Source organism: Macrotis lagotis, chromosome 5, assembly GCF_037893015.1.
Source record: "Macrotis lagotis isolate mMagLag1 chromosome 5, bilby.v1.9.chrom.fasta, whole genome shotgun sequence".
NCBI classification, from domain to species: Eukaryota; Metazoa; Chordata; class Mammalia; order Peramelemorphia; family Peramelidae; genus Macrotis; species Macrotis lagotis.
This window is the reverse complement of record NC_133662.1, coordinates 105,437,924-105,460,102: the sequence shown is the minus strand read 5'-3', so window position 1 is coordinate 105,460,102 and position 22,179 is coordinate 105,437,924. Positions and strand designations below refer to the sequence as shown.

Below are 22,179 nucleotides of genomic sequence, written 5' to 3'. Positions count from 1 at the left end.
GCCGGCCGGGCGCCCCCGGCAGAGGGAGCTGCGCCGCGCCCGGCCCCGCCCGGCCCCGCCCCGCGCCAGGCCCCGCCCCTCCCAGGCCCCGCCCCGCGCAGGCCCCTCCCTCGCGCCGCGCCTGGGCGGGGCTCCCGGCTCCGGCCCCAGCTGCTTCCTGCTCCCACAGCCGGGCCGCGCACACGGGCTCCCTCGGCTCCGGCTCTTCCCGAAGCGGCCCGTGCAGAGAAGCCTCCCCGCGCCGCCCCGCCGCCCCGCGCCCCAGGGAGGGCCTCGCCCGCAGCCTCCGCCAGCGTCTCGCCCGGCCCGCCGCCCCCGGCCATGCTGTCCTTCCAGTACCCCGACGTGTACCGTGACGAGGCCGCGGTGAGTGCGGCCCGGCCCAGCCGGGGCTGCGGGGGGCGGGGGCGGCCTTCCCTTCCTGCCCTTCCTCCTCCTCCTCCTCCTCCTCCAGGCCCCCGCCCTCGCCCCCTTCCTCGTGCCTTTTGTTTGCGGAGAGCCGCGCCGGGGTGCGGGGGAGCCCCCGCCGGGGCCGCGCGTCGGGTCGGGGAGCCCCTGCCCATTCTCTCGGAGTCGGGGGGGGGGGCCGAGGCGGCGGAAAAGTGTGCTCGCGAACAGTTGTAAAAGCCGCGCGCGTGCGTGTGTGTACACGCGTGAGGGCGGGGTGTGCAAGCACACAAAAGAGCCCCCCACACCGGGCCGGTAAAGCGCAAACTTGCCCAGCCCGCCGGCCCCCGCCGGCGCCCCGAGGAAGAGGAGGCGGAAACACCCGCGAGAACGCGCCCCTCCCCCTCCCGCCCCCCCTCCGCACCCCCAAACCTGCCGGGCGCTTCGCTTTAAGAGCGTCCCCGGGACTTGGGGGCCTGACTTTTGAGGCCCCCTCTCCTTCCCGGGAAGGATTGGGCACTTGAGGTGTGCATTAGGGCCACAAGCGCTTCACGGGAGTGAGAGTTGGGGCTTTTGGGGCTGAAGCCCTCAATCCCATCAAACACGTTTTATTTGCAAGGTTCCGAGCTCGTGAATCAAAACAGAGCGAAAACTAGTTTCTTCTCCCAAGGAGTTTACCTTCTATTTGAGGTGATAAGAAAGGGGATGCAGGAGGGAAGAGAAGATGTTAACCGTCGAGCCACAAGCTCTTCTTTTGACGGTGGGTTATAAGAAGTTCGGTTTGTTGTCATTAAAAACCAAGTAAACCTTTGAGGTTTCACATTTTCTTGGAGTCATTTGGTAGTAATGTTTTCAGGTGACTCCGACGTTCAGAGGCTTGTTTGAACAGTGGTCATTTGGTAACCCATGTTTTGGCAGGTTTCTTGCCTGATTTTTTTTTTAACTTGATCCAAAGAAAGCTGCAATAGTTGAATTCCAATTAGTGTTTTATTTTCCCTAAGGAAGTGGGGTTGTCTTATGAAGGGTACTTCTGTTGGTATTCAAATGCACATTCTAGGGGTGGCTAGGTGGCACAGTGGATAGAGCACCCACCCTGAAGTCAGTAAGAGTTCAAGTAGAGCTTAACTCTTAGGGTTATGAGACTGTGAGTCTCAGTTATCCCAACTAGATGTAGGGATAATAATAATTCTATTGATTTCCTCACAGAGTTATTGAGGAGAAACAGGAGGAAACAGAAACAAGCTGTGGATAAAGCATCAGCCCTGGAGTCAGGAGTCCCTGAGTTCAAACTGGCCTCAGACCCTTAATAATTACCTAGCTGTGTGGCCTTGGGCAAGCCACTTAACCCCCCAAAACTAAAAAACACCCAACAGATATGCATTCTACTGTCTTAAATGGCTAAGTCTCCTGCTTCAATTCTAGTTTCCTTCCCTGGTGACTTTTGCTCTAACTTGTTCTAACTTGTTTTTTAATGGCGCTTATGACTTCAACTCAGATGTTGGAACTCCAGAATCATTCACCTTTCCACCACATGCTACATACAGTAAGCTGTAAATATCTGAGGAAGATTTGAATTCAGGTTTTCCAGACTCCAAGTGGAAGACTTCCATTCACTTTACCATACCAAACATAAATCTCTGCCAAGTTCTATATGTTTAGAGGAAAGAGAAAGAATCTTTTGTGGAAAGATTGGGGTAGGTTTCATGAAGTAGGTAGCACTTGAACAAAGCCTTGAATTTCAACATTTGGGAATGTCTGGGTTGAGTGGCTAGAGGGGATATTTAAAAAGGTGAAAACTATGATAATGGGAAGAAGATTCCTGGTACTTATGGATGATGATGTTTCTCCATAGTAATTTATAGTTTAATTATATATCATTATAGAAATACCTTGCCAGCTTGGAATTTAAGGTGTTCAATAGTTTTGCTCCAGCCTATTTTTCCTTCCTTATTTTCTAGGCTTCTTCATGTGTTTCATGGACTAGCCCAAAGGTCTCATTAGCTATTCCTTGTTCTCCATTTGCCTTTGCTACATCTATGTATTTGTACCACTTGTCACCTGTCCCAGAACACTTCATCTTCATGTTCACCTATTGAAATCTTCTCTCAAAGTCCAACACATTGACCACCACCTTGGCTAAAAGTATTTTTCTCAACTAAGATTTTCTTAAGTGTTTAGCATAGATTCTCCTTTGCCTGTATTATAGTCTACCTATTACATCTTTGCTGTTAAACTATAAACTTTTCGAGGTGTCAGAGACTCATTCTTTTGTTAGAGGATCATTTGTGATGGTATACCTAACAGTGCCTTGTATATAGTGATTAACAAATGTTTGTGAAATTGAATTTTTTTCCTCATGCACAGTAGCTTAACATATTTTGTATTTCTTTCAGACTCATAACACTTTGAGAATGTGGGCATAATGGATACCTTTTCATGTGGAAACCAAGGCATTGGTGATTGACCTTCAATGCAGTTGAATGCTTTTCAAGTTTTGACAAAGCAGCATCATCACCATTTTGAATTTAGAATCAAGGGATTTAGAATCAAGATTTTAGAACTGAAAATGATCCTACCATTGATTGTCTAATCCAAATTCCTTGTGAACAGGTGAAGAAAATTGAGAACTAGAAATTGAAGCAATTTGCCTAAGGTAACACAGGTTATCTTAGCAGAGCTGGAATTTGAACATTGTTCTAACTCTGAATCATTCAATTGCCTGATTTTGCCTGAGTCTACCAAGTATAAATTGTAAACTGGCTACTCTAGGAGCTTATAGTCTAAATTAGATCGCATTTGAATGTTTGACCTGGAATCAGAAAAACCCTTAGTTCAGATAGGACCTCAAGACAGCTCACCAGCTGAATGACCCAAAGTGATTTGAGTAACCTTAATATGCCTCAGTTTCCTTATCTGCAAAATAGACCCACCTCCCAGAATGGTGGTAATGATAAAATGAGATGTTTGCATCGTAATTTGCAAACTTTAAATTGCTATGTAAATGTTGACTATCATTATTATTATAAATATCAAAGAATTTGGAAAGTTAGAATCTGCTTCACTCCCTGGCGTCTTCCCTCCCCTTAGCATCTTCAAAGTTAGAGTATTACCTCCAGTTTACTTATGTGTGCACAATTGTTTGTATCTCCTGGAGGGTTTGGACTGCTTGGTACAGAGTTAGTGCTCAGTAAATGCTTGTTGATGTTTGAAGAGTCTCTAGGCATCGAGGAAAAAAAAATCAGTCTTTATCCTTCAGTTCTATATCCATGGACAAGGTTAAACAAAGATGGCTAGAAAGACTTTGAGTGGATCTATTGAATGACTCTGTCTGTTGTTGCCTGAAAACTGACTGAGATTATATTCAGAGTCAACATATTTTGGTGATGGTGTGACATTTTCAGCTACAGCAACTCAAAGACTATTTCCCAAGATGTAGAAGAATAAAAGACTCCTCCCTCCCCTAATGTTAAAATTACTATCTTGGAATTATAAAAGTAAATACTCCTTTAATAGAGTATAAACTCCTGTCTTATTTAATCTTTATTTTCCTTTTGCCTTGAATAGTCATAGGAGCCACTTAATAAATGTTTATTTTGTTGAATTAATTATATCACCAACACAGAACATCATACTTTGAGGATGTTATTGGGCTTGTAGAATGCCAAAATTTAATTCCAGCTCTACCATTAGGTGACTGTTTGATGCTGATTATAGGGTTTAGTTTTCAGTTTGTCAATAAGGAAGCATCTATTAATATGAGTGCTTCCCATGAATATTTGTAGGTTAATTATTGCCCAGTATAAATAATAATAATAATAATGATGATGATGATGATGTCATTACATTAGACAGCATCTAAAAATTTCTAAATAGAGACATGAAGTTCAACAAACATTTATCACACACCTCCTTTGAATCAAGGATCATACTAAATTCTGAGGATATATAGACAAAAATAAAAATAGTCATTGTGCTGAAAGAGTTTACCTTCCAACAGAAGCCTTCTCCTCCATCTTTATCAAGTCACTCTTTTGTTCCACTAGGAACTTTTCCAAACTTTTTAAGATTTTACTCTTTGACTCTCCTACTGTTTCCCTTTTCTTCACTTTTAAATTTTCTGAAAAATTTTTCACTTTCTTATTAACCAGTCATTCTTCCATTCTCTACAGTATGTCTTTTGCACCCTTTACTACTGAAATTATTGTCTCCCACAAATATTAATAATTTCAAAGTCACCAAATCCAGTGGTTTAAGTCTTTCTTTAATACTTGATAAAAATCTCTTTTTCCCTTTATTCTCAACACATCATGCTTTCTTCATTTTCTTTTATCACTAACTATTCCTTTTCTCTCTCCTTAGTTGGCTCTTCATCCTGTCATAATCCCTTAAAATGGATCTTCTACAAAGGTCATTCCGTTACCTTCTCTCTACATTCTCTTCCTTATAATCACCATTCCTCAGCTACCACCACTGCAAATAATTCCAGAATTTCTAGTCTTGACTTCTCTTCTGAACACCATACACCATTCTCCAAGATGTTCCACTATAACCTCAAACTCACCATGTCTTAACAATTAAGTCTTCTGACTTAACAATTTTTTTAAGATTGTAGTCTCATCTCAGTAAGGTAGTTCAGTATTGATACAGAGACTTTGACCCATTTCCAAACTTGACCAGTTCACCTCTCTTTAGGCATACCTGGTTCTTTTCTGTATCCCCATTTCCTGAAGGATTTCATATTAATGTTAAACTTGTTGTGGACATTTGATTGATTTAGTCCACTGCAACCAGAACTCCCAAGCTCAAGAAATCCATTAGCCTTAGAAATCCTAGTAGCACAAATTATGGGTATACACTATAACATCTGGCTTTCATCATTTTCTTCCATGCTAGCTTCATTTCCCCTCTTTTTCTGGTTTCAGTCCTGGAGCTAATCTTAACTTATTCTTAACTCCTATCCATTCAGATACCCATCCATTCAGATACCATTCAGTATTAAATTGTACTATTACATTAGCTTCCTAACTGGTCTTTAATTCCATTTCTTAAAACCTCCCCCCCCCCCATTCCACTGTTAGGTTAAATTTTTTCATATAGAGGTTTAGTCATGTGGTTGTTCCATTATCTTACTCACATGCTATTCATTAAAATGACATTTTTTAAAGAATACCTCAGAAATGTTTGAAAAGCATGCTTTATCCACTGCGCCACCTAGCCGCCCCATCCAGAGTTCTTTATGCCATAATTTATTCCACAGTGAATTGCCAGGTAGAATTTTTAAAAATAAAATTTTAAAAAAATTAATGAAATTTTCAGTTCTATTTTTCTTTTTACAGTTAGTTAGATTTGGGCAGGCTTATTGAAAGGAAAGAGTCAATAAAGCTGCTTAGAGGATAGAGGCCTAGTATTGGAGGCAGAAAGATTGACTTCTGATACATATTAGGTTAGCCTGCTACAGTCATTTTACCACTTAGTGTCAGGCAAATCTAATAAGTCTAGAAAAGTTACTGTCAGCTGTCGAATCCGTCAAGCATTTACTAAAGTTCCATATGTGCTAGGCTCTGCCCTTGGGAAGCTTGAGAACGTTTATATATTCTGTATGTGCAAGATACATATGTAAGTATATAAGAATATATAAAGCAGATATAAGGTAACTGTAGGGAAGGATGCTCATAGCTGTGGAGACTAGGAAAGTCTTCATGTGGGAGAGATTGTCTCGATGGTTGAAGAAACTAAGAGATTTAAAGAAGCAAAGATGAGGCCGGGGGAGACAGTCATTGCAAAGGCTTGGTGTTGAGAGATGGAGTGGAGATATAGTAAGAAGGGCAGTATAGCTAGACTGTACAAGGCATGGAAGGGAGTAAGGTTCCATAGCTCAAAGGATAAGAGGCAGCCAAGCTGTGAAGAGCTTCAAATGCAAGGCAGGAGTTGATATTTGTGTCTAGTCAATATGGAACTACTGGGATTTATTGAGGAGTTGAGGAAGGCCATTGATTGCTCTAGCAAAATCACTTTTGCAGCTGTAGGAAGTGTGTGGAGTGTGGAGAGGTTTGAGGCAGGGAAACTAATTAGGATATTGCATTAATTCATATGAGAGGTGATGAGGACCTAAACTAAGGTGGTAAATATTTGAATGGGAAAGAGAGGGCATATGAGAACATTGTTGTAGAGATAATAGGATGGGAAATTTTTTGCACCTGAGTGTTGAGGGAGAATGAGAAATCAAGAATGACAGTAAAATTACTGTAATCCTTGCTAGCTAGAAAGATGGTGGTACTCTCTCTCATCAATAAATCAGCACAAACTAATAACAGGATAATTTTTATTCTGTTTTATAATTAGTCATCAGTAAATGTAAAAGACTATATCACAAATTTAGATTACTTATGGAATTTCTATAACTGAAATTCCCTGTAATAGTTAGGTTTTTGTCTCCTCTCCCTTCCTCACAAAATTAAGGAAGATGAATTAATATAAAATTTTTCTTCTTAATAAAGGATTCAAATATTTTAAAAAGTTAATTTCTTTGATATCCAACAACATGAGTATAGTATTAAGTTTTAATCTCTTCTGTATTTCATATCCATTGATTGACTTAAGAGAGCTGGGTTTGACATTTTCCATTATAAGATCAGTGCTGATTATCACAAATAATCACTCTTTTAACTGTACTTTTAGTTTATTTGTATACCTTTGTGCTTTTTGGGAGCAGTTACAGACATAAGAGGATTCTCTGTGGAAAGCAGGAGACTGGTGCTACAGCATTAAGTCTTCTTGTTAGATGTCAGTTAAAACCTGAAAGAGGGGCCCTGGCCATTCTTCTGACAGTGATCCAGTTTGCTGAACCGGTGGGACCCAGTATGTCACTTGGGTGGGATATGATTCTGACAATGTGGTAGCTTGTTCTTCATATTCCGGGGTAAGCCCTGACCATCAGTTCAAGATCAGATACTTTTGTAGAGGCAATGGCCATAGAACTACTGCCAGATTCACCATGTACTGTGGTGAAAGCAGGTTCAAGTAACTTCTCACCTGGACATGTTTGCTAACTAGCAGCCAAGCTTAACATTTTTCAAGCTGTGACAGTTGCCTGAACAGGTGTTTAGGGGAAAGCATATATATTTTTTGGATGAGTAAATGTTGCTTTCTCAGTGTTCTGGAGCAAAAGATGTGAACTAAGTGAAGCAGTTGTTCACATACCAACTACTTTCCCCTCAATGAAATGAAGCTCTGATACAAAAAATAAGAAATGTTCATGGAGATTGTTGGAAAGAAATGACTATTTCAGAATGGTACAAGTTTGAGAGATTTTCTAAATTTTTTCCTGCTGAATGATTCCTTTAGGTATCAGATCTCTTTTACTCTTAAGAATTTCTGTCATTTCCCCTCAGATGATGGTAGTCTGAATGGATAATGTTTGAATAACTTATTTTCTTGAGAAAACACTTTGTGGTTTCTACACAGAACTTCAAGTCTCTGAAATATTTTCCCATTAGATGAATTAGATATTTCAGTTGGTGCCAAGATAAGATGTGCTAGTAGTGAGCCAACAGTTCATGGCAACTTTTGTTTTCCAGTGTTTTAAACTTATTTTTAAGAAACCTGCACATGACATAATGTGAGCATGTTACCTTGCCATTTAAGTGATTAATAAGCACGAAATGAAAAATAGTAAGGTATGTCTTATGTATTCATAAATATCCCCCTTCCCGCCCCCTCTTTATATTGTATGAATTATGTACCTCTTCAGGGAGGAAAGATTTTTTAGCTTTCATTATTAACACATCATAAGGTTTTTCTCTTGTCCAGGTATTTTCTGTCCTATTTGTCTCTCTTCTTTCAGCATCCCTTTACCTCCCACACTTGTCCCCTGCTGCCTTAACACCTTTCAGAAGCTACCAGATCTGGTATTCAGCTGATAGAGTCACCATTGAGTTGATGAAAGCATTCTCTCTCTCTTCTCAGGCCTTTAGTACAAATGCAATTCTCTAGAAAACTTCCTTTGAAACAGGAACTCATTGTTTCATACTTTATTCTATTTGTTTGCAGGTACATGATTACCATGGATCTAAAGTCTGTGACCCCTATGTTTGGCTTGAAGACCCAGATAGTGAACAAACAAAGGTAATTGATGATATTTGAAGATGAGATCATCTTGAAAAACATGAATTGACATTGGAACTGGTGGCCAAGCCTTGGCATAAGAAATTTATGTTTATTTTTTTCCTTCTTTATCTTTCTTATCTTTTCTGGTTCTCATTTTAGGAACCCTTGAGCACCTGGCTAATAGAAGCATTATGTAAATAAGATTGATTTCCACATTAATATAGCTATCATTCTCTCATCTGAATTATTTTAGTAACTCAAAAATGTTAAATTATGCCAGTATTAGTGATTATTTGTAGACCTGTATGTGTCTGAATGTGTACACTTTGTTTTTCTTTTACATTTAATATAGTTATCCATTGGGTGATAAACTAACATTCTTTCTCATGGATGAACTCATCATTAGAACTAACAAATATGGACTAAAAGTAACAGGCAGTTTGGGGCTGATAGTAGCCTGTTACAAAAACCAGTGGGACCAACAGTTTAAAGATGATATCTCTAGATTTTCTGCCAAGTATTTTTAGTAAAGTATTTAGCAAAAGATAAAAAACTAAGGGGCAGCTAGGTGATGCAGTGGATAGAGTACTGGCCCTAGAGTCAGGAGTACCTGAGTTCAAATCCGGTCTCAGACACTTAATAATAATTACGTAGCTGTGTGGTTTTGGGCAAGCCACTTAATCCCATTGCCTTGCAAAAACCTAAAAAATAAAAAGATAAAGCTAAAGCTAAGCCCCTGCCAAACAGGAAAGCTAGAATTCTAAACTCTTAGAAATATTGAATCAGTATAATTCTTCCTGTATTTGAAAGGCAAAAATCAGAAAACTTTTTCCCAATGCCATTTCATGCATACAAATAATATTAAGATTGCTGAGGGAGAAAATTAAGACATTATTTTCAGGATGCTGTAAGAACACTAAAGGTTTTCGCAGCAGGTGTTTAAGCACAGCTCAATGTAACTATTGCGTTGATATGCTATGAGATACTTAATGACAGCATCTGAATAGCATTAATAGACTTCCTTAATATCTTGCAAACACCTACCCCATTCTATTTTTCTTTACACAGAGCAAATAAAAAAAAGGAATAGGCATAGTGGACATGTTGAAGACTTTTTTTTTCTTTACTGGCTGAAGGTAGGGCTACAATGGAGATCTTGTTCCTTGTCGTGCTCAGCACGATGTCTCTTAGGGAGTCTGGCTGAGCTTATAGAAGTTTACTGGTATTTGAAGCAATAAATCTTACTCAGACTAAAGAAATTTTGCTTTTTAAAAAATGAAGAAAGTGTATTAATTCCTTTGACAAACAATTAACCAGTGCCTATTCTATGCCACATACTGTGCTTGGTGCTGGACATCAGCCAGTAACATTAGGTCCTTCCCACTGCATAGTTGAAAAATTCAGACTAAGGAGTGTTACAACATATTCTCTAAGCACAAAGGGAAATCTCCCCTCAAATCTAATAGCAGTTTAAAAAATAAAGTTAATTGAGTAGGGTCTTTTTGTCATTGAATTCTGAGAACCAAAATGCTTGTGTAGCAAGATTTTTAATTTGAGTTGTCTAGCTTGGGCAGTGTCTAACATTTCAAGAATAAAGGAGAACTTTGGCCTCAGAGGAGGGTTAGAAACATGAAATGTGAATCATCAAGAGCTTGGCCATGTTATCATCCATTTGCCTTTGACAAAGTTGCGCCTCAGAGTAATACAGGGATTTTCCCAGGGTCAGACATTTGTTCTGGCTACAAAAATCATCGGTTATCCCAATCCTCCCACTCACCAGCAACAACATTGAATATGAGAGGCTCTTAATAAATGGTTGTTAGAATAATAGCTAGTAGCACATTTATGGAGGACTTTAAAGTAATTTATATACATTATCTCATGAATTTCTTACCAATCCTTTGAGGGCTAAATGCAATAAGTGTTCTCACACCAATTTTATAGATGATGAAACAGACTTTAGGGAGACCAATACACAGCCTTTAAGTGTCATAGATTGTGGACTAAGGTTTTTCCTTGGTTCCCATTTCCCTACCCCCACCCCTTAATAATCACCATTTTTTCTTTCCTTGATATTTACTTGCTTCCATCCTTCTTATGGGAGTATGTGGTAGATTGAGAAGAGTCACCACACTTGTGTTCCAACTCCTGTTTTTATTAATTTAGTGACTATGAACCTGGACAAGGTGATTAACCTCTCTGAGAGTCAATGTCCTAAAAAAAAATTTCAAGTAACAAATATTTAAAAATAATAATCTGTCCCTTCTACTAACCCTCTGCTTCTACTGAGCAAATTAAAAAAAAACCCCAATAATCCCCAAGGAAAATTTTCACTATATCTCTACTTAGTAAAGCAAAACAACTATATTAGCCATGTCTAAGAATTTATATCTTTCTCCATTTTAAGTTCTGTTAGGAAATGAATGATATATTTCATCTACATTCTTTTGGACTTAGATTTATCAATTCATTGATTAAAGTTTTAAAGTCTTTTCAATTTGTTTTTCTCAATAATGTTCTTATTGTGTAAATCTTCTGTTAATTTCACTTAACCTTGCTTAACATCATTAAAGTTTCCTCTGAAACTGTCCATTTTGTCATTTCTTAGAGCATAATAACAATTCTTTGCAATTATATATCCTTGTTTGTTTAGCCATTCCCTAGTAGGAAGACAATTGATATCTTTGCAATTATATATCCTTGTTTGTTTAGCCATTCCCTAGTAGGAAGACAAGTGATATCTGTTTTTAATGCTGCCACCAAAAGAACTTTGATAAATATATTTGTACATATAGATCAGGTTCGTCTTTCTTCTATTTCTTTGAAGTATAGTCCTAGCTGTGGTATAGCTGGGTCAAAGGATGTGTAAAGATTGGCAACTCTGAACCTGGTTCTAGAATGTTTTCAAGAATGGATGGACCATTTGTAGCTCCCTCAACAATGGTACTGGTATACCTGTTTTCTCATAACTCATTTTATTCTTTTGTGTTCTGATAGGTCTTCCTTAAAAATGGAGATAATGATATCTTTCAGGGTTGTTATGAGAAAAGTATTTTGTCAATCACACAGTATTATACAGATGTTGACAGTCTTTTTCCTGATTAGCTTCCTTCTGCATTTCCTCTGAGATTTTCATGGCAGGCTGTCTCAGCTCTATTCTTCCCCATTTTAGTTTTCTTCTTTTCTAACCATTCCTATGTTCCATGTTAAACCTCTTTTCTTTTTTTGAGTAAACTTACCTTTATTCACTGTCTTGTTTATTCATTCATTCATTCTTATTTATTTATTGTTTTTGCATGGCAGTGGGGTTAAATTACTTGCACAAGGCCACACAACTAGGCAGTTATTAAGTGTCTGAGGTCGGATTTGAACTCAGGTCCTCCTGACTCCAGGGCTGGTGCCTTATCAACTGTGCCACCTGGCTGCCCCCATAGTCCAACTGCTTTGCTTTAATTGAAGCCAAATATCTTCAGATTCAGAGTTAGAAACTGCCTTAGCTTGTAAATCATCCAGGACATAAGTTCTTTTTTTTGTATTGAGGACCTCATCAGCAGTTGGTGAAGTTTATTAATGCAATCTCAGAATAATATTTGTTATCTGCATTTATAATTGAAGGAAATGTTGAATTTCAGTTAGAGGTTAGTGGAAATAAAAATGTTATTTCCCTCTCATCCAGTTTTATGGATTTTAAATCTATTCTTAGACCTTAGGTTTAGAGACCGACCCTGATTTATGTTGAGGAAATTGAGACTCACAGAGGTGAATTGTGATCACATGGGTATAAATAACAGAACTAAATTTGAAACTAAACAGTGCAGTGCTTTCGTTTAATACTCCAATGTATTACTCCAACTCTTTGACTTTACCCAGATGATATCATAACTCCTGAGGTCCTCTGCTGTGGAAAAACTCTTCTTTCCCCTCTGTTTTTGCCTCAGTAAGAGATACGGTGAGGCTAGTCTACCCCTTGCTTTTCATTTCCACATGTGCCATTATATCTTGACTTCTTATCATGTTTTTATTTAAAATACTTTTTATTTATATATTTTGTTTTTATATCACCTACATTTCCCAATGTATCCCTTCTCCTCTCCCTTTTGAAGAGAGCCTTCCCTTATAAAAGTGAATAAAAGGAGGCAAAAAAGAATTTGAAATTAACATATTAAAAAAAATCTGACATATGCAGAACATCCTTTTTTTAATGGTCAGAGATATTATCTTGCTTATCACTTGACTTGAATTTTCTTCCCTTTATCTCATTGGTCAGTGAATCATTAAGGTACTGTGCTGGTATACAAAGACAGGTAAAAACCAGTTCCTCTCAAGGAGGCTAATTGGATAGTCATTTATCTAGTCCTGCTGATTCTTCTTTCATAATTTTTTTCATACACTGAAAAGAATACTGGGTCTGGAGCTAGAGGACCTGAATTCAAAGCCTACCTCTTAATGCTTGGCACCTGTATGTCTTTGGACAAGTCAGTTATCCTTTATGGACCCTGATTTCCTCATTTATAATAGGCATTCATACTAGATTACCTCTGAGATCACCTCTGACTCTAGATATGTGATTCTGAAAATTTTTTTATTCTTAGTTCTTCATTTTAGTTTAGACTTTTATCACTTCATGTTTGGATCATTGTAAAAGTTTCCTAATTGATCTCCCTGTTTCTAGTCTCCTTTGCCTCTGATTCATTCTTTTAACTACAGGCAAGTTTAGACTTGATACACTGATGTATCCTGGAGTGGTACAGATCTCAGCCTATCTGTATTTTATAACCCTATATGATCTTTGTCAGTGTCATCCTAGAAGTCTTTCATTGTGGATCTACCCAGCATACCTGGAGTCTTTTTAATGTTAAGTATAATGTCTTTTGTATCATGTCTTTACACTAGTTGTTGTCAATATGTTGTATACTACTTAAAATGCATTTCTTCATTCCCCTGAAGGGGGAATATTAAGAGATAGGAAAATGACATAATAAGATTATGGTTTTTTTTTTTTTTTAATTAGTGGTAATAGTCTTTGGTCTTCAGACTCCATAATTCTTTCTCTGGATACAGATGCCATTTGCCATTGTGGATACTCCAAAATTGTTCCCGATTGTTCACTGATGTAATCAGCAAGTCCATTAAGATTGATCATTATCCCTATGTTGCTGTTATGGTGTAAAATGTTCTTCTGATTCTGCTTATCTCTGCTTATCTCAATTCATGCAAATCCTTCCAGGCTTCTCTGAATTCCCATCCCTCTTGGTTTCTAATAGAACAATAGTATTCCATCACATACATATACCACAACTTATTAAACCATTCCCCAAATAATTCACTCAATTTCCAGTTCTTTGCCACCACAAACAGCTGCTAATGAATATTTTTTCCTTTTAAAGATTTTATTTACTTTGAGTTTTACAACTTTTCCCCTAATCTTGCTTCCCCCCCCCCACAGAAGGCAATTTGCCAGTCTTTACATTGTTTCCATGGTATACATTGATCCAAATTAAATGTGATGAGAGAGAAATCATATCCTTAAGGAAGAAAAATAAAATATAAGAGATAGCATTACATAATAAGATTACATAATAGTATATTAGTTTTTTCCCCTAAATTAAAGGTAATAGTCCTTGGTCCTTGATCAAACTCCAAATTCTTTCTCTGAATACAGATGGTATTCTCCATCTCAGATAGCCCTAAATTATCCTGGATTGTTGCGCTGTTAGTATGAGCAAGTCTATTAAGGTTGATCATCGCCCCCATGTTGCTGTTAGGGTGTACAGTGTTTTTCTGGTTCTGCTTATCTTGCTCAGCATCAGTTCATGCAAGTCCCTTCAGGCTTCCCTGAATTCCCATCCCTCCTGGTTTCTACTAGAACAATAGTGTTCCATGACATACATATACCACAGTTTATTAAGCCATTCCCCAATTGATGGACATTCACTCGATTTCCAATTCTTCGCCATCACAAACAGGGCAGCTAATGAATATTTTTGTACAAGTGATGTTTTTACTCTTTTTCATAATCTCTTCAGGGTATAGACCCAGTAGTGGTATTGCTGAATCAAAGAGTATACACATTTTTGTTGCCCTTTGGGTGTAATTCTAAATATGCTCTCCAGAAAGGTTGGATGAGTTCACAGCTCCACCAACAATGTATTTGTGTCCTGGATTTCCCACATCCCCTCCAACACTGATCATTGTCCTTTCTGGCCATATTGGCCATTCTGAGAGATGTGTGGTGGTACCACGGTAATGCTTTAATTTGCATTTCTCTAATAAGTAGTGATTTATAATAGTTTTATATGACTATGGATCACTTTGATTTGCTCATCTGTAAATTGCCTTTGTATATCCTTTGACCATTTGTCAATTGGGGAATGACTTTTTCTTAAAAAAAAATTTGACTCAGTTCTCTGTATATTTTAGAAATGAGTCCTTTGTCAGAAGTACAGTTGTAAAAATTGTTTCCCAATTTTACTACGTTTCTTTTGATCTTTTATCTGTTTTATCTGTGCAAAAGATTTTTAATTTAATGTAATCAAAATTGTCTAGTTTGTTTTGAATCATATTCTCCATCTCTTCCTTGGTCATAAACTGCTTCCCATTCCATAGATCTGACAGGTAAACTGTTTCTTGATCTAGTTTGCTTATGGTATTGTTTTTTATGTCTAAATCCTGTATCCATTTGGATCTTATCTTGGTATAGGGTGTGAGGTGTTGGTCTAATCCAAGTTTCTGCCAATTTTCCCAACAGTTTTTATTGAAGAGAGAGTTTTTATCCCAATAGCTGGACTCTTTGGGTTTATAAAACAGCAGATTGCTATAATCATTTCCTGCTATTTCTTAGCCAGTTTGAGACAATTTTGATGACTGATGCTTTATATTATAATTTTAGATTTGTTAGGGCTAAACCGCCTTCTTTTGAACTTTTTTCATTAAATCCCTGGAAATTCTCAACTTTTTATTTCTCCATATGATTTACTTACAATTTTTTCTAACTTGTTAGTCATTTTTTTAGGATTTTGATTGGCAGGGCCCTAAATAACTAGTTTAATTTAGGTAGATTGTCATTTTTATTATATTAGTTTGGCCTGTCCATGAGCTGTTGATATTTTCCCAGTTATTTAAATCTGATTTTTTTTTTTTTTAGGTTTTTGTAAGGCAAACAGGGTTAAGTAGCTTGCCCAAGGCCACACAGCTAGGTAATTATTAAGTGTCTGAGACCGGATTTGAACCCAGGTACTCCTGACTCCAGGGCTGGTGCTTTATCCACTACGCCACCTAGCCGCCCCATAAATCTGATTTTCTTTGTTTGAGAAGTGTCTTGTAATTGTTTTCAAAAAGTTTCTCAGTCTGCCTTGGTAGGTAGACTCCCAAGTATTTTGTGTTGTCTGAAGTTACTTTGAATGAGATTTCTCTTTCTAGCTCTTTCTGCTGCATCTTGCTAGTCATATATAGAAATTTGAGGATTTATGAGAGTTTATTTTATATCCTGCAACTTTGCTAAAGTTGCTAATTATTTCCTAGTAGTTTTTTAGAAGATTTTTTGGGATTCTCTAGGTATACCATCATGTCATCTTCAAAGAGTCAGAGTTTTATCTCTTCCTTCCCAATTCTAATTCCTTCAATTTTTTTCTTTTCTTATTGCTCAAGCTAACATTTTTAATACAATATTGAATAGTATTGGTGATAATGAACATCCTTGTTTCATCCCTGATGGTTTCAGATAGATACTATTTATTATTCTATGGAATAATCCATTTATTCCTATGCTCTCTAGTGTTTTTAGTAGGAATGGGTGATGTATTTTGTCAAAAAAAATTTTCAGCATCTATTGATATAATCATATGATTTCTGATAGGTTTGTTATTGATATAATTAATTATACTAACAGTTTTCCTAATATTGAACCAACTCTGCATTCCTGGGATAAATCCTACTTGGTCATAATGTATTATCCTAGTGATAACTTGTAATCATTTTGCTAAGATTTTATTTGACATTTTATTCGTCAGGGAGATAGGTCTATAATTTTCTTTCTCTCTTTTGACCTTTCCTGATTTAGTTGTCAGCACAATATTGGTATCATAGAAAGAGTTAGGCAGAGTTCCATCTTCACCTGTTGTTCCAAGAGTTTTATATAGAATTGGAACCAGTTGTTCCTTAAATGATTAATAGAATTCACTTGTGATTCCATCTGACCCTGGACATTTTTCCTTCGAGAGTTCAATATTGACTTGAATTTCTTTTTCTGAGATAGGATTATTTAGGTATTTAATTTCCTCTTCATTTAACCTGGGCAACTTATATTTTTGTGATTATTCATCCATTTCACTTAGATCATCAAATTTATTGGCATAGAGTTGGGCAAAATAATTGTGAATTATTATTACTTTAATTTCCTCCTTATTGGTGGAGAGTTCACCTTTTTCATTGATGATACTAGTATTTTGGTTTTCTTTCTTTTTTTGATCAAATTAACCAGAAGTTTATCAATTTTATTGTTTTTTTTCATAAAGCCACCTCTTGGTTTTATTTATTAGTTCAGTAGTTTTCTTGCTTTTGATTTTATTAATTTCTTCTTTAATTTTTAGAATTTCTAATTTGGTATTTAACTGGGGGTTAAATTGTTCTTTCTATAATTTTTTTAGTTGCATATTTACTTCATTGATTTCCTCTTTCTCTAATTTATTTATATAAGCATTTAAAGATATATAATATATCCCTGACAAGCCACCTTGGCTGTTTCCCATAGATTTTGGTATGGTGTTTCATTATTGTCATTATCTAGTTTGAAATCATTAATTCTTTTTATAATTTGTTGTTTGATCCATTCATTCTTTTAAAATGAGGTTATTTAGTTTATAATTAGTTTTAGGTCTCTCTGGCCCTTTATTATATGTGATTTTTATTGCAATATGATCTGAGAAAGATGTATTCACTATTTTTGCCTTTCTGCACTTGATTATTAGGTTTTTTGCCCTAGTACATTGTCAATGAGAGAATTATTTTCTTTTTGCATTTGTCCAATTGTATTTTCCAAGGATTTGTTTTCTTGTTGCAAGGTGTTAATTTTCTCTTGGATTTCTTTTCCCAGATTTTCCAATTGAGTTTTAAACTCCTTCCTGATTTCTTTAGGGAATTCTCTCTGGGCTGGATCATATTCTCCTCAGAAGTTCTAGATCTCTTTGTTTTCCAGGTAGTTTTCTATGGACCCCCCCTTTTCATTGGCCTGCCTTCATTTTCCTAAGATCTTGTGTTGGGGAGGGGCTGGTTCATAGAAGAGATCCCTAGAGGCTTTGCTCACTTGGCTTAGTAACTCCAAGTGGGCTGACAAGTAGGGGATGCTGGTGTGTCTGTGACCTTGATTTGAGGCTCTCTCCCTAGGCCTGGAGGGGGTGGATACTTTTATCCTTGAATAATGTGGGCTGAGCTCTGGGGCAGGTAATTAATTTCTCTATCTGCTGAGGGAGCTCTGCTCATGCCTGTGCCTGGGTGGAACGAGGGGTGAACTGTTAACTGTATTTGTTCTGGAAGAGGACTCTTTTGAAATGAAAGTATGGAGTCCAAGGTCCTCCAGACTAGCTGAGCCCTGTGGATGGATGTCCAGCCACACTCTGCAACTCTCTGTACCAGACCTCACTCTCCAGCTCTGCTAGAGCTCCCCAGACTGCAGCTCCCACAGTCAAAGCCTGTACAGCTGCTCTTAGGTTACTCTGGCTCTCGGCGGCTCTCATCTCTCCCATGATCCCCAAAGACAGATCTTGTTCGTAGATGTTCTTTTCCTAGCTTCTTTTTCCGGGTTTTGTTGATCAAATTTCTCTTAAGAGCTTTGTTTCATATTCTCTATGAGGGAAGACCAGGAGATCTTAGCACAGTGCCTGTCTTCTCTCCACATCTTGGCCACCTATTTCCCAATTTTAAACCTGGCTTGATATTGATGATTAGGAAAACATTTAAATGAAGGAATAGTGTACTGTTTTGAATTATGAATGAGAGCTACCAAAAATTAGAATCTTTTCCCAAAAAAACCCTAATAATAGTTCTAGAATTGTTTGTTCCTCCTAGATCTTTTCCACTTTCATTCATATTTATTTCATCATGATCAATCAGAAGATAGCTCTTTGCTTTTCTTTCTTTTTACTTTTAAAAAATAGAGCCCAGGGTCACCTTTGAAAAACAACAAACTAGTCATTTCTCCTACTTTCTGAAGTCTTCACAAAATTTTTATTCATTTTTCAGTGATATTTTTACAACTTATCTTTTTTGGTGACCACTGTAAAGGGTAATCCCAGTGACATGCCCTTCAGCTGCTAATGTGACTTAACTTTATTAGGGTAGTTATGAAGAATAAAGAGAACATGAAAGGAGGGGAAAAGTGAAGTTCCTTTTGAGTATATTCTTTTCATTCATCTCTTGCGGAATTCATCTTCAAGGTTAAAATGTAATTCTTCTCCAAAAGGGTTATAGGACCCAGGAACAAATATTGAGACTGACTTAAGTAAACTAATTGATCATACCAGGCAAATTGGTTTGTCCCCTTAACAGACACATTAAACTTGTAAATAGTAATACATTTTCCTCCTATTATTTTGTATTTAAAAGTACATTTTAATAGTTTTTCCTTCATAAAATTTTCTTAATAAAATTGATTCTTAAGCTTCCAGCATGGGTTGCAGAGTTAGTGTAAAAAACTGTGGTTGATGGGAGAAATTGATGAAATTGTAATAATTAAGGAAAGGAAAAGATGGATATGAATCACCACCTGAAGACACTAAATCTTGCTGGTGAGTGCTTGGGAGTATGTTCTAAACATCATAAATAATAATTGACATTTATGTGGCATGTTAAGGGTATTTATACCTTTTCTCATTAGATCTTGCCATCATTACAGTTAGATACTGTTATTATTCCCAGGATTTAAACCCATGTCTAGCATCTTATCATCTATGTCATACTGACTCTCAAATGATAATTTGTAAGGTGCCAGTCACATAAATATTTGGTAAATATCTGTTTTTAATTTTTAAATTTTGATTTTATTTGTAATATTATTAATTTTCACACAAGTAAATAGTAGGATAGGAAAGGCTTATACAGACAATTTTGTTCAGCATTTTATTAACCATATAAGCATATTAGACTTCATTTTGGATATTAGCAAGTTTCTTCACCCAAGTCTGGGTGGTGTTCAAAGAATCATATGTTTATAGCCGGAAGAGACTTTAAAAGCTATCTTTTCTTCCTACCTCATTTTGCAAGTAAGGAAACAGACCCAGGGACATGATGTGACATAAGTCAGGATTAAGAGCTGAAAGGGACTTTAGATTAAATGCAGTGTTTTAGGAAAAATGTAAAAGAGCTTCTCCCTTAAAGAGCCTCCTATATAAGGTGTTAGCATGGACATTTATTCCTTTTGAAAAGTTTTCTGTTTATTCATTGAGAAATTTTAAATTAGACTGTTTTCTTGTAGTGATGTAGTAAGGTGCAAAAGAGGAAAAGTTCTCAAATTTTAATAGAATTGTGTTCGTGTGGGTCTCTTTGACAGCATCTCTGTGTCTGGCTGTTGGTTTTCTGTCTGCCATATTGGTCTGGTGTTTGTAAAGGTCTTGCTTAAAGGTTATATGACCCAAGAAATATTCCAGAAAGTTTTGCGATGTTCTTCTTAGGGCAGAGACAAATTATTGCAGAATAGCTTGTGAGATAGGAGAATTCAATTCAAAAGAGAAGTCAAAAAGCCACTTTGACTTCTGGACCACAAACCTCTAGGGAAAGTAGTAAGGAGAGAGGGACTCTGTGTATTAATGCTAATAATATTTATCCTTACATTAGGAATTCAAGTTCTTAGGAAGGTTTGTAGGAGGATAGTGAGAGAACAGAAGCGAAAGAATTTTAGCCATAAGCAAAGGAATAGTTTTCTTGCACTTTTTCCAGATCCCTTCAGCTCTTTTGGAAACTGAATGTAACAGATGATTGATAGTTTGTCTCCAGTGGGAGGTGACCTTTCCTTCAATCCCCACCCCCCCCACCCCCCTACTCTATATACATACATCACAGTCTAGCCAAGTGAGACTCCTAGTCAACCAAGGCTCTCCCTTCCCCTTCTTTCCTTTTCCCTCTCCAGTTTATTCCCTTCATGCATTTGGCTTTAGCTTTAGGTCTGCTGAAAGTGCTCTTGACCACTCTGCCTAGTTCCCAGAACCCATTATCTCTTCACAGACAAGGGCTCTGCTACCTGGTCTAATAGAGTCTAAGCATAAGCTTAGGAAAAATTTTGGTTACTTGCAGGAAATGTTTTTAAGGGGAAAAAGATCACTACCATCTTGAACTCCTTATCTTTGTTCAAGGTGTCTTAAATTCCAGTCACCTAACTTGTAGAAATTGGTGATGAATTCTGAGGACGACAAAATGGGATTTCTTATTAATGTTGGGAATAACAGAAAGATCAAATAAGGATTAGGGTCATTGTTTGGGTTAGATGAGATGATGGCTAGAAGGCAGAACTACTCAATTCTTATGTTTCTTGTTTTCACTGCCATGGACTATGGTCTTTGAACTGGGAGGAATTGAACAAATTGATTAATAAGGAGTTGAAACTCAGGATGAATGAGAAAATGGTGAGAGCACCTGGATTCCCTCAATTAATTTGACTTATCAATGCCAGATGTTCAGATCGTTCTGAATAAATTGCAAATGTTGCTAGGCTATTTTCAAATCTTTGAAAGATCATGGAGAAAAGGAAGGGTGTATCAAGCCTGGAAAAGGTCAAATGCTTTTCCTATTTTCAAAAAGGAGAAGAGGGTAGAGTCTGCAAACTGTAAAGCTTATTTTCATTTCCCTTCATTATTCTAAAACTTCATTCATTCATTCATTCATTCATTCATTCCTTTAAGGTTTTTGCAAGGCAAATGGGATTAAGTGGCTTGCCTGAGGCCACACAGCTAGGTAAATTAAGTGTCTGAGGTCAGATTTGAACTCAGGTACTCCTGACTCCAGGCTGGTGCTTTATCCACTGCACAGCCTAGCCGCCCCTAAAACTTTATTGAAGGAATGACTAATAAACATTTTGAAAAGGTGGCTGACATTCCTGAAAATAGACAATAAAAACTCACTTCATTTATTTTTTGAAAGTTCTTAGTGTAGTATTTCTGGGGAATGCTGTAAATGTGGTATGTTTGAATTTCAGCCCGGTATTTGCTAGGTTCCGATGCCATCCTTATAGTTAATTAAGATGGAGAGATTGGTTAGATGATTGCACTGTTAAGAGATCAGTGTAGAATGAATGACTTGCTGGACTCAGGGATCAGTACCTTAGAAGGAAGTAGAATTTGGCACACTAATCAATTTCAAATACAATACAAATTCAATACAAAAAATTCAAATACAAATTCAGTACAAAACTGGAAGGAATAACAGACACGAATTGGGAGACAGCATCATGAACAAAAACAAATGTGATAACTTAAAAGAAATATTTTAAATCTAACATTAAATTTTAAAGAAAAAAAGTCTTTACTTAGGGTTAAAAAATTAGTTTATAGATGCAGGATGAGTTTGACTGACCCTTGCTTTCATCTTTATCTATAGATTTTAGTGGACTACTAATAAGTTTAATATGAGATAACACTATGGAATCTTTCCCAGAAGTGAATGTGATTAATAACAAGATACTTACCTTGTTTCCAGAACTGG

General features: G+C 37.2%; 1 protein-coding gene across 1 annotated transcript in view; it reads left to right on the top strand.

Moving 5' to 3' along the window:
- Window positions 1–122: 122 nt before the first annotated feature.
- PREP (prolyl endopeptidase) overlaps window positions 123–22,179 on the top strand; it is a 164,695-nt gene continuing 142,638 nt past the window's right edge. Inside the window, exons 1-2 of the mRNA XM_074187256.1 lie at window positions 123–366; window positions 8,437–8,511. Coding sequence (XP_074043357.1) covers window positions 322–366; window positions 8,437–8,511 — 120 coding nt within the window. The 5' untranslated portion in view covers window positions 123–321. The remainder of the gene's footprint in view (window positions 367–8,436; window positions 8,512–22,179) is intronic.